At 41.8% G+C, this 13,280-nt stretch overlaps 1 protein-coding gene across 1 annotated transcript in view; it reads left to right on the top strand.

The window, feature by feature from the left end:
* The first annotated feature begins 10,553 nt into the window (after positions 1-10,553).
* Positions 10,554-13,280, top strand: part of LOC121464671 (zinc finger protein 850-like) — a 77,266-nt gene continuing 74,539 nt past the window's right edge. Inside the window, exon 1 of the mRNA XM_041677693.1 lies at positions 10,554-10,672. Within this exon, the coding sequence (XP_041533627.1) occupies positions 10,586-10,672 (87 nt within the window). The 5' untranslated portion in view covers positions 10,554-10,585. The remainder of the gene's footprint in view (positions 10,673-13,280) is intronic.

Genomic DNA, 13,280 nt, shown 5'->3' with positions numbered 1-13,280 from the left:
AGTCAACAGAAATGTCTGCACAGAAGCAATATGTGTTATCCTTAATCTTTCTCAATTGTGTGCACGTCTTCAATTCTGAGTGCTTTCGTGTGTTCTGAGTGCATTGATCCTTCCTATGGTAGTCCCAGACCTAATAGAGGCAGTGTTAATTGTGGAAGACGGTGTCTCCTCCTGCCACTTTATTTTCCTCCAGGAGTATCACCTTTAGAGATAAAATCCTACACTTGGGCAGATTAGCATACAGCACCTTCTTATTGATTATGGGTTCTCTGCAGTTTGCATCTGCTTCCTGTAAGAAGGTTTCTCTGGAATTAAAATCACATTTAGAATTTGACATGTTGAATCCAAGGAAGTTTCTGTGCTGAAGGAATAAGCCCAGCCTTCACTGCAGTGTTGTGTTTGCTCCTCTTCAGGGCCTCATACAGTTAATTTCCCAGGTTGCTCACAGTTTCCTGGCATCTGTTCAAGGCCTGTGACCCAGACATTGCTATACTGCTGTTTTTTCAAAAGAATGTATCTAAACTATTGGAGTAATGGCCTATTTTTCTAGTTCACCACAGTGTGTATTTCTCAGCTCACTTTCTAGCAGTTTTAAAGGTGGAGAATAAAAGAAACTCAGGTGCTGTCTTATCCTTGAAGAAGCAAGGAGTGAATGAGCCCAGCTCAAATGTAATGCTGGATTTCCCAGTTGAGTAGAGCTGGTGGGAGCTCAAAAGCTGACAGGAGAGGTCCTTAACAGACCTGTGTCCCAGCTGTTTTCCTCCCCTAATATGAAAACCTCCAGCATGATCTGGCCACAGTCCAGGATGAGAGCCTCCTGCAGACAGACCTGCTGCAGCAGGAGCCCTGAGTGTGCCAGGCCAATGAGCCACCATTGATTGACTCCTGTCCCCTGCAACCTTGGCATTCATGGGGTGGGTTTTCTTCCTTGATGTTTGTTTCCCATGTGTGGACAGTCCCTGGTTTTGTCTAGGCTGTGGTCCAATGAGGCTTCCTATGCATCTGATTGCCTTTCCTTCTCTGACAGCTCCGCTTTGGAGAACTGAGGAGGCTGAAGGAAGCTTCACACATTCTCCACTCGAGCAGCAACACCTACTGAGAAGCAGACCCCTCCTTGTAGCTGTGAACAAACGAGTAAGAAAAATCTCCACCTCCTGCAGCAGATCCATCGCCAATCTGATTCATGTTCTGTTGGCCCACTATTCCTGGAGAAATGAAATCATGAGAAAGAAGCCTGACATTCAGAGGACCCACCAAGAATGACTCCAAATCCCGACATTGGTCAGCAGGTGAACCCTGAGTGGCGCACAGCAGCATGGAGAGGATATGCTGCTGAGCAAGGCTTCCTCTGTCAGTTTACTCTCCATGTCTTTAGTAAGCCGGCTGAGCCCTCCATATGTGGTGAGGACTCTCACGAGAAAGACTGTACTGATGCCATGCTGTAGTCTGTACACACCACAGGGAAAAGAACAGGATTCCCTCTCCTGTGAGTGCTGAGGGAGACTCCATGTCACAGGAAAGTGTTGGTGAAGATAACGCAGTACAGAGACTACAGCATCCCTCACCTGTGTTAGTCATTGATCATCCATAAAGAAAATGTCAGGGGATTCTCCAGTTTCACATCCTGGACTGGCAATGTCAGTCCTGAGAAAGGGTCTATAGAGGAGGTTTGGTCACCTTTGGTGTCTTTAGGGAGCCAGATGCTCCCGATTGATTTTTTTTGGATCTAGAGCTAGAGACTATTTTTAGCTTAATATGGGGGAGAGGTTCTGGTTTTGGTTTGGGTTTTGGTTGCCTGGGTATTTTTTTTTCTTTGCTTTGGTTTAAATTTTGTTGTTGGTGTTTAAATAATTTAGTCTTGTTGTTTTAATAGTTGGCTAAGGCCCTACCCTTTATATACTGACTACCCTTTCTAAAGTTCCTATTGAGTATAATGAGTATTTTTATGAATAAAATCAATTTTCGACTCCTCAGTTTTACAGCCTTTCTTGAGTCAGATGTGGGGTTGCTCTCCTGTGACTACAGAACTCATGGGCAGAGATGGATTTCAGCACGTTCCAGGAGCCTTGGTTACACGGTGGTTTCGCATCCAGGCAGGTCTACACAGGACTACACAGGAGGGTAGTACCTTGGATGTGGATGGCATGACCTACTCCTGTCTTTACTACCAAGATTTTCTGTTACAGTCAGATTTAAGAGAATGTCATGAAGAAGGGATCTCGAAAGGAAGTAACTCCTCGTTCTGCACTACATTAGTTCTATCCTGGTGTCCAATCACAATTGCACATTGTGATCCTGGGATAGCAAACCACTGAAAGTTGCCTTTGAAATGCATGAGCAAAGGGTGCCCACAGCAGAGGGGAACTGCTGAGCTGCAAGTTTGGATTCTGGAGATGCCTTCCAACCTCTCACTCCTAAACCATGTATGTCACATGGGGAAGCTGTAGAGTAAGGGCCTGCTCCAACACTGCCATCTACTTATAGTAGGAATATTGGGAACAGAGTCAGAAGGATTCATTCAAAGCTCTGAAATGGTCCCACCCATTGGTTTATGTCACAAAACAGTTGATAAAATTCCATAAGGCTGTTTCATATAGGTTACTCAAAACATCATTTCATCTGCTAAATTTAAGAAGTGTGAGTTTAGGGTTTAGAGAGATTGTTCAGTAGTTAAGGACACTTGGGTTGGTTCCCAGCTTCATAAGGGGGCTCACATCCTTTTGAATCTAAAATTCCAGGGGACCCAATACCTTCTGACCTCAGCACCAAGCATGCATGTAGAGCATATACATGCAACAAAAACATTCACACACAGGCATACATGTAAAAATAAATGTGAGTGTTACAAACTAACTTAATGCTACAATGCAGATGAGAAACCTCATCTACTTTTACTATTGAATAATAATATCTCCAGCTTTTTCTCAGGCTATCTCAGAATTTAGCATACTACATTTGCATCAAATACCAAGGTTGCTGATTTTATTTTTTCTAATAAGACCCTAGAGTAAAAGCTTGATTATAAATATCCAACAGTATAAAAAGTATTAAAAAAAAAGTACAAGAAAAGGGACAAGGGAGAAAAATGTATAGCTCAATAAAAACAATAAAAAAGGTACAGTTATCGTAAATGCTTCCTCTTTTTATTTAACGTTAGTTTGTAGAGTAGTTTCAATGCTATTTTTCAGTGCAAATTACGATAAAGAGTAGTACAGATCTGAGTCATCACAACTTCGGTAATGCTGTAGCATTTCAAAATATTTCGCTATCTCTAGGGGAAGGTCATGCTACTGAATTATGACAAATTGTCATGAGAAGAAATAGTGTACCCAGACATTATAAAATGCGTAACCACTGCCTCTCCACAGAAAGACTAGATGACATCGGGTTTATCATACAACAGTCCCAACTCTGTCCCCGGAAATCCTCCGAATTTCATTTATTTGGTGGTGTTAAACAATTAAAAAGACTCTTTGCAGCACTTTCCAGCTTTCCTATGAAATACTCAGCATCCTAAATATTCTGTACACTTTTTTCTTGCAGTAAACAAAGCACTGGCTTAGAGTTTGGTGGGTGGGCGGATGGGTATCCAATTTAAAACTGCATTAGAAACTGTCTTTTGGCAGGATGGTAGGTATCCAAGTTAAAAATAGAAAGGTCAGTGTGTTATTTTGTAGTCTTTTCAAAGTTTAAATTGTTCTTTGTCCCCTTCTACATGATGCTCAGTCACCACTCCTGAGTGGAGATGGGAGAGGCTTCTCATGAGCTGCTTTCTACTGCAGCAGCAAGACTTGAAGACATATGTAACATTGCGGACTTCCCCAATTTGGCCCTTACACAGAATCCCACGACACATTTTCTGTCTTTTCCAGTAGGTAATATACAAAATGTAAAACCTTGAGTATTATTAGAGCTAGAAGTCATCTCTGTATCTGAAATGTCATCTCACTGGTTACTGTAGCAGGGAAACTGAATTGCAGAGCACTTGAACTGTGTTGGGATTTTGATGGGGATTGCATTGAATCTCTAGATGGCGTTTGGTAGGATTGCCATTTTTATTATGTTGATCATAACTATCCAAGAGCATGGGAAATCTTCCCATTTTCTGGTATCTTCTTCAATTTCTTCAAAGACTTACTCAAATAGATCTTTCACTTCTTTGTTTAGTGATACCCCCAAGATATTTTATGTCATTTGTGGCTATTATGAAGGGTAATGTTTCTCTGGTTTCTTTTTCAGCTTCTTTATTATTTGTATATAGGAGGGCTACTGATTTTTCTGAGTTGATCTTATATCCTGCAACATTACTGAAGGTATCTATCACCTGTAGAAGTTCCCTAGTAAAGTCTTTGGGGTCACTTATGTAAACTAGCATATCACCTGCAAATAACAAAAGTTTGACTTCTTTCCAATTTGAATCCACTTGTTCTTTTTGTTATTGTTGTTGAATTATTTCTCTGGCTAGAACTTCAAGAACTATGTTGAATAGATATGAAAAGAGTGGACAGCTTTGTCTTATTTCTGATTTTAGTGGAATCTCTTTGAGATTCTCTCCATTAATTTGATGTGACTATCTGCTTTTTGTCTATTGCTTTTATTGTGTTTAGATATGTTTAAAATCATTTTATTTTGCTTCTTCTGGGGTAGGTTGATCTTAGTCTTCCTGATGTATGGCTACTGGGTTCTGGTGTTACCATGTTGATTTCTAGGCTGTTGGATGAATTCTTGCATTGGCACCTACCCATCTCTTCCTTCAATTGATGCCGTTATTGACTTTACATATTGGTCTAATTCTTACAGTGGCTGTTTGTGTCCTGGAAACTGTTCTTTGTCTGTTCTGTACTGTCACTGTCTGTGTTGCAGGGGTATTTGTGCAGCCTACCTGTAGAAAACTGTCCTGCTGGCTGGCAAGAAAAGCTGAGGCAGGTGGCAGAGGCTTCCAGGGATTTGCCCTGGTTTGGAGAGCCTAGATAGTTTGGTGTCCTTCTGGGTGGCTGTCACTCACCTGATTGCTTCTCTATAGTAGCAGGCTGTGTTTCACCTTTCCACTGAGGTTGCATGGGGGATATGGCAGTTTGGGGGCAGGGTGGGATTTGTAGCTTACAGGATCTGATGGTTGGGGTGGGGATAATAGAGAAGCCTACTTGCAGGAACCTCTCCTATTGGCTGGCTAATGAAGCAGAGGCAGGTGTGGGAGGGGCCCAGGGTTTTGCCCCAGTATGGAGGGCCTGGAGAGAGGATGTCCTGCCAGCTGGCTGGTCACTCAATTCTTGGTCTTCTCTCTGTAGCAGCAGGCTGGGCTTCATTATGTTCTGATATTTATCTTCTTCTATCTATATGCTTGTTTCTCAGGCTACTTTGTCTATAGTTCTCCATGTTTCTGTTTCTTCTGAGGTCTCTTTGTGCCTAAATTTCATATTATAATCTGAAAACATATTTCAGCTTTCCCTGGATGTTGATGGACCATTGCTGTGTCTGCTGTTTCCTCTATTCTAGTAAATAGGAGCTGGTAAAATGTACTGAAATTATGACATAGGGGAGAGATGGAATCCAATACACTTACAAAGCCCCACCAGTCACCAAATTCTGTTTTTACCACGTGTCTCCTTCTGTAGAAAACAGGCTCATTTAATAATGTTTGTATTCTCACAGTAGCATTTTACTTATTTTATTGTATGGGGGGAGTCTGGTAAAGGTAATCAGATACGTTGTTCATTATCTCATGTGGACGTTAGACCATGTTAGAGAGGTACTTAGTGCAGGTAGTCAGTCCCCTTGTATACAGCACCCTCTCATACTGTATAATCTGAAGTACAGTTTGGACTTTGTTTTCCTGCCAGCTGGTGTCCCTAAGCAGGCTGGCCTTATTTGTTTCTCTTCGGTCTTTAACATTTTATGAGTGATTTGCTCCTACACTTAACTTTACCATAAGTTTTTTTTCTTTTCATTTCTGTCACCATGGTTATCTAATTGTCTCACAGCTTTCTGTGTAGTAGCTCTCTATGACCTTTTGTCACAATCATTTCCCTAAATATTTACTATTTTTTTTCCTCTTAGAGGAAGCAGATTCATTTCTAATTTTTATAATTAATTATTTGTTAATGTGCACCATACATTATATAATCTAGCTATAAACTAAGCAGAATATAATATAAAGTAAAATTGAGAATTTAGTTTTGCTTTTTGATGATGCTTAGTGATTTGGATTCTCAATAACTTAGACTTGCCTACTAGCTATTTACTGACAAACAGAGAAAGGTCTGTTGGGAATGCAACACTTTTAGGTAAGGAAAGGTAATATCTTTTACACATGGCACTTTTTGTGATGTTAAAAGTCATGTAATAATTTGCTGGAAGATAATAACAACTAAATTATGTTTATTGTAATCAACACCAAGTTAAGTATGTTAGTTGATGTTTTTCTCCTACTCTATTCTAAAGTGTATTAAAAAGTAGTATATTTCATTTGTGTATAAAGGTGCATCTGTGAACCCATGTCTGCAGTACTACAGAGTGTGCAGACAACAGAACCCTTGCTTTGTACAGGTCCCTCTCCTCCTTCACATCCTCAGGACCAGCTGCATCTTTTTCACTGATCTTTAAAGGTTTAAGTGAAAATAATAGAGACTGTGAATGTAACAAGTTAGATATTAACAAATGTGAAAGAATTCCCACAGGCTTGGTACCAATTCCTGCTAGGCTACACCAGGCCTAGCTTTGGAGTTATCATATAGAAACTTCTGTCATGTTTCTGCTGTTTTTGTTGGATTATTTTATCCATCATTTTGCTCAAATATAATGGCTACCATTAAAGTCAACATATGTTACTTTTAGAAAAGTGACTGATATTACTTGATTCATTCAGGAAGATTCTTTTGATCAGAGAATTGAGCTTATTGATATTTAAAGGCATTATTATCATATTGTAGGATCTGGATATGTCAATGGCACCAGAAGAACATTACACATAGATCCAAATGAGCAGGGTCCATCAGGACTCACAGAGAATAAAGTGGCAATCATTAATTCTGCCATGGATTGGCACTAGGTTTTTGACATGCATATATGTCATGGTTGTTTAGATTGGGTATTTGTAGGACTCCTAGAAGTGGCAGTGGCTGTATTGCTGACTTTTTTTGCCTGCTCTTGGGACTCTCTTGCTCCAACTTGTCTCTTCCATGCTTAACATGATAGTTTGCGCCTTATCTTATTGCATCTTGATATGCTGTGTTTGGTCCTATGCTTGGGAAGCATGTTCTTATGTAAACAGAAATGGAGAAACGCATATCTGGGTGAAGGGAGATGGCGAAAGACTAAGAATGGTGGAATGGGAGGCTGTAGTCAAAATGTCTTGTGTGATAGAAAAGTAAATAAAAAGAAAACAGAAAATAATAATTATGTTAGTTATGGTCATCTTGTTGTTGATTTTTGTGCTTTTATTTTCAATGTCATGTTTAGATGAGCAAACACAGCTTTGTTTCCTCTCTATCGTCCCTTCAATGTGCTCATTCCTCACTTTAGTCAGAGATGTTTGTTCCTATACTTCTTTATATTTAGTTGATAGTAATTTGCTGCAGTCCACGCAACCTGGATGCCAAGACTGGCCGGAGGGGGAGGGGCACGGTGGCTTCTTTTCAAGTTGGAAGAACAACAACCTTTATTTTTCCCAGCCACCTTATATTCCTCTACTGCTTCTGTGGAGACCTACCAACCAGAAAGAACACAAACATCCTTGTCAATTACAGACCACAAGGAAGTCTGCTGTCAGTCAAGGGGAGTGAGGGCAGCTGGATCACAACAGTAATTTACTTCAGGCTGCTTACATCATGAAAGTTTTCCTCTTTGTCCTTCAAATGTGGCAAAAAGATTCACTGGGAACAGAGAGGCAGGGACAGAGAGATCAAAGGGATCCTGAAGAAATGCAAAAAGTGTTAGTATCTCAGACAGAACCACAGAACCAAGAAGAGCCATGGGGAGTCCCTGGTGTTGCATCAGAAACTATGATGTTCCATTTGGGACCAGGGAAAAGCATGTGCTACCAGGGGATTTTAACATGCAATCATTTGCCTGGCAAGTGCAAAGAATCACCACCAACTCACAGTAGCCAGCATCTCACATAAACAAACACTTCTCAGGGGCTGTTCAAATACATCCTCGGAGCTCACATATGATTGCCTCAATCCCTGAGTTTTGTGACTCTGGCCGCAGGCTCAGGATTTCAACTAGAGATAGTACAATTGTATGAGTACCTATCTCCCTCCTGCCCAGGCATCAGATTTTGCTCTGGGAAGCACTGAGAGACATAAGTTGGGAAACAAAGAAATCCGGTAGGTTTAGCCTCCTAGAACACATGATCTTACAGGAATGAATCTGGAGGTGGAAACATGAATGCTAAGGTTTGGACAGTGTGTGCTGAACTTTTCTTTCAGTTCTGATGGTTTCTCTTATCCTTCAGCCTCAGTTTACAGTCAGTCAACCTGTCAGAAGCTACATGCCCAGAAAGTCACTTGATGGTCTACTCAATACCAGGTTCTTGAATGGGCCTCCAAACCCCAAATCCAAATATTTGTGTTTATTTGTTCTTTGCCTTTGAGACTCTGGTGCCAAGCCAAGTGCCTGCAAGGGTCAGAACTCAATCTGTGTAATTAACTCATGAATACTTTTAAACCAAATATATGGCGATCGTAAAGGAAGAAGAAAAGTGACATCCTTTGTACTAGTGGTAAAGGTAAGAGTAGTGGGCTGGAGGGCACTTGCAGCTTCCCTGGGAGAGCTTTCAATTTGTGAATTAGTCCTTTCAGTCCTAGAGAAGGTGATCTATCCCCAAACAAAACCTGGTCAAAGTGGAGCCTCTCCTGGCTCCTGAGGCCCTTTGTACCTAGTCTTACATGTTAGGTTGATATCCATGGCAAACTAGCTCTTTTACTGAAGGGAAATGGAGGAGGGTCTGGGGGAGAGGAGGTGAGGACTGGGCAGAGTGGAGGGAGAGGAAATTGTGGTCAAAATGTCCTGTATGAGATTATGATTGTTGATTGCCTTGGTGGGTTACTTAGTCTAGGGGTTTGTAACCCGCCTGGCAGTTCAGTTATTCCAGGGTCCCGGAAAGGCACTATCTGGAAGATATGAGCTGAGAGAGCAGAATGAGGCTATGCTAAGTTTGTCAGAGCCTCCGTTTATTAGAGATGGGGTACAGCTTACATAGGGTAAGGAGTTGGGGGGGTCGGCACAGGGGCCTGAGCTCTTGCCACATGGTTCACTTTCGTCACGTAGCCAGGAGGTCACAACTAGGAGATGACACACCTAGTTCTCTAGATAGTTTGGAATGTGGGATGGGTTCCGCTAACAGATAGCTCTCCATTAACAGCCAATTTGGGTGTGGGGTAGGCTCTGTCAATAGAAGGATTCCTAACACAATTAGGGGTGTGGGGTTCTCTGCAGACTCCCTAGGGTGATGGTTCCTGCAATGATTTTAGGAGGAAATTGGCTCCTGACAAATGATAATAATTAAAATTCCTGATGAAATCACTGAGAAAATGGCACAGTGTTTCAGGGGTGTGGAAGAGTTGGAAAGAACTCACGGACACTAGAAAACACATTTTAAGATGTGCATCTAAGTGTCACCATGATTGTGTGGCCATGATATACAGAATATTTTCCCAAGTGTTTCACACTTTGTCCTTTACCTAGAAGATTTCAAATGTGCTCTCTGCAAAATAGCATGTTAACCCCATGTGTTCTTCCCTACAGGCTTTCTGTCGTCTTTCATGGTACTTTAATTTTATTTTATTCTAATCCATTAAAAAAATGTCTCAAAAATCCAAAAAAAAAGAATTTTGTGTAATGGAAATAAAAAATAAAGTAAAATAAAGTTAACATCTTTCTTCCTTCCAATATTTATTCAATAATCTCTACTGGGTACCTGCCTGTGAGAGAACCTAGAGATGGATTAACTGCAGTTGACAAGAACACAGTTCTAGAGCAGCAGAGATGGCTCAGTGTTTAAGAGCACTGGCTGCTCTTGTAGAGGACCTGGGTTCAGTTCCCATCACTGCCATGGCAGTTCACACCCATCTGTAACCCTAGTGGCAGGGGATCTGAGATCCTCATCTGACCTCTAAGTGCACCAAGAACACATAGTTTTAGATATATGTAGGCAAATGCTCCTTGGCATTGAAAAAAATTAAGAGAAAACCAAATCTGCAAATAAAGATAAATTTCTGTGGCATAAATTTGAATGAATTTATGAATAAATGAATGAAATGGAGGAAACTTTCTTTTCCTACGCCCTCAGATTCGATGCCCAGACTGTCATTGACGTGTCTTTAATTCCATGGAATGTTGTATAAAATGTCACAGAGGGTGAGAATAAAGGGATAAAGATTGCACCATGAATTTCCCGTGCTGGACGGGGTACAAGGAAACGGGTGGAGAGGCTGCTGCGAGCTTTGCCGGTGACTGTTTCAGGCTCCATTCAGATACCGTAGTCCCCGATCCGGAAATCGTCCGCTGCCGGAAGTGACGCGCGGCTTGGAGCTCGCGGGAAACTCGTCTATCTGGCTGGAGCACCGGTGAGACTCCAGCAGCCATGAGCTTCTGGGTGGACGAATACAGGCCGTGCTACCTCGCCTGGCTGGACTATCACAAGGAACAGGCGGCGCAGCTGAGCAACCTGGTGAGCAGACCCGGACGGCGGAGGCCGGCACGTTCCGCTGCTTCCTGAAAAGCCCGAGGATAAGGGAGTGAGAAGGCGGGCGCTGCAGGGTTAGGGGGACCCAAAGTGACAAGTTCCTCGGAGTGCTGCTTCTGCTGCCCGGGGTCCCGTGAGCTTGGGGTGCGGACCTGGCGGAGGCTGCAAACCCCGGTTGTAGGAAGGGCTGGGGCCGGCAGGCTCTCCTGCTGCAGGTAGCTAGATGGCGGGCTGATGGAGGGGACAGTGCCCTGCACCCTGTTCGTAGTTACTAGCCTCTTCGGAATCACAGCTAAGTCCTTTCTGAAAACGAGGACTTATTTTACCTAGTGCCTCTATCCTCCATATGAGAGTTTTTGGAAGAATCGGGAGGGAAGTGGAAGATATGTTTTAGTTGTCTTTTTTGTTTGTTTGTTTGTTTGTTTGTTTTTGTTTTTCGAGACAGGGTTTTTCTGTGGTTTTGGAGCCTGTCCTGGAACTAGCTCTTGTAGACCAGGCTGGTCTCGAACTCACAGAGATCTGCCTGCTTCTGCTTCCTGAGTGCTGGGATTAAAGGTGTGCGCCACCACCGCCCGGCTAGTTGTCCTTTTTGTTGTTGTTCTTATAATGCGTGCAATAATATAAAAATCGAGCATTATACTTCATGTGTATGCACACCGGTTTTTACAGTAGCTTCAACGTTAAGTTTTCTAGCCATAGGATGGACACATTTTATTGATTCCTGTGGCTACTTGTGTATATTCTTAGGATAGGGGTTAGTATACTATTCCTACGCCTTAATGAATTTACTTTTAAAGTCTACATCTTCTCATCGGATCAAGCCCCCATGCCCATAGTGCCCTTTAGTTTGATGTCATTGTCTTATTTCTGTTTGATAACACACTCTTTCCCATAGCATCCCTTATGTGCAGTCTTCCTGTACCCCCAAATGAACTTGCAAGGGAACCAGTGTACCCACTTCTTAGCAAGAATATCATTTTGGGAACCCAGGCAAGACAGTAACAGAGATCAGTTCCACATTCCCATCAGCCCTCATTTTTGAAAGTGCCCTTCAGAGAGCTTGCTGAGGGAGTTCCTGCCTTTAAGCATTTAGTGTTGTGCCTTGCATGTTCTGTGTTGTTCGTGCAAGTTAGATTAAATTAGTGCCCAGAGAAAGCAAACTGAGAGTTTGATAAATTTCTATTGGAGTTAGATAGTAAACAAAATTCCATAGTACCTTAGAAGTAGTTCCTTTAGCCAGGCGATGGTGGGGCACGCCTTTAATCCCAGCACTCGGGAGGCAGAGGCAGGCAGATCTCTGTGAGTTTGAGACCAGCCTGGTCTACAGAGCTAGTTCCAGGACAGGCTCCAAAGCCACAGAGAAACCCTGTCTCGAAAAACAAACAAAAAAAAAAAAAAAAGAAGAAGAAGAAGTAGTTCATTTAGCCTGGAGCACCTGGGTTTGACGAGAGTGAAACGCCTTGTTCCTTCTTCCCTACATGCAGGGTGGTGACTTTACTCACCTCCTAGTATATGGGCCGTCAGCTGCTGTAAAAAATACAAGAATTATGTGTATTCCACGAGAACTTTATGAAGTCAGGGTGAATAAATTGAGAATTGAGCATCAACCTATCACAGTAAGCATCTCTTGTCAGTGCTCAGCAGATGTTTCTGGCAAGGATTTTCTTTTCTTTTTTTTTCTATTTTTTATTTTATTGAGCTATACATTTTTCTCTGCTCCCCTTCAACTCTCTCCCATGGTTTCCATGCTTCCAATTTACTCAGGAGAGCTTGTCTTTTTCAACTTTCCATGTAGATTATATCAATGTATGTCTCTCTTAGGGTCCTCATTGTTGTCTAGGTTTTCTAGGATTGTGAATTGTAGACTGGCTTTTTTTTTTTTTTTGCTTTATGTTTCAAAGCCACTTATGAGTGAGTACATACAATATTTCTCTTTCTGGGCCTGGGTTACCTCAATCAATATGATGTTTTCTAGATTCATCCATTTGCCTATGAATTTCAAGATGGCATTATTTTTCTCGTCTGTTTAGTACTCCATTGTGTAAATGTACCACATTTTCCTTATCCATTCTTCAGTCAAGGGGACATTTAGGTTGTTCCCAGATTCTGGCTATGACAAACAATGCTGCTATGAACAGAGTTGAGCACATGTCCTTGTGGCATCCTTTGGATATATACCCAAAAGTGGTATTACTGGGTCTTGAGGAAGGTTGTTTCCTAATTTTTTGAGAAATCGCCACACTGACATCCAAAGGGGCTGTACCAGCTTGCATTCCCACCAGCAATGCAGAAGTGTTCCCTTTACCCCACAACCTCTCCAGCATAAGTTGTCATCAGTGTTTTTGATCTTGGCCATTCTTACAGGTATAAGATGGAATCTCAGAGTTGTTTTGATTTGCATTTCTCTGATGACTGAGGTTGAGCATTTCCTTAAGTGTCTTTCAACCATTTTAGATTCTTCTGTTGAGAGTTTTCTGTTTAAGTCTGTACTACCTTTTTTTTTATTGGATTATTTTTTCTTTTGATGACTAGTTTCTTGAGTTCTTTGTATCTTTTGGAGATCAGACCTCTCTTTGTCTGATGTGGGGTTAGT

This window comes from Microtus oregoni, unplaced genomic scaffold, assembly GCF_018167655.1.
Source record: "Microtus oregoni isolate MIOR12 unplaced genomic scaffold, Mior012 000029F_ref0000214, whole genome shotgun sequence".
Classification (NCBI taxonomy): domain Eukaryota; kingdom Metazoa; phylum Chordata; class Mammalia; order Rodentia; family Cricetidae; genus Microtus; species Microtus oregoni.
Note: the sequence above shows the minus strand (reverse complement) of the source record. Positions and strands in the feature narration are given on the sequence as shown.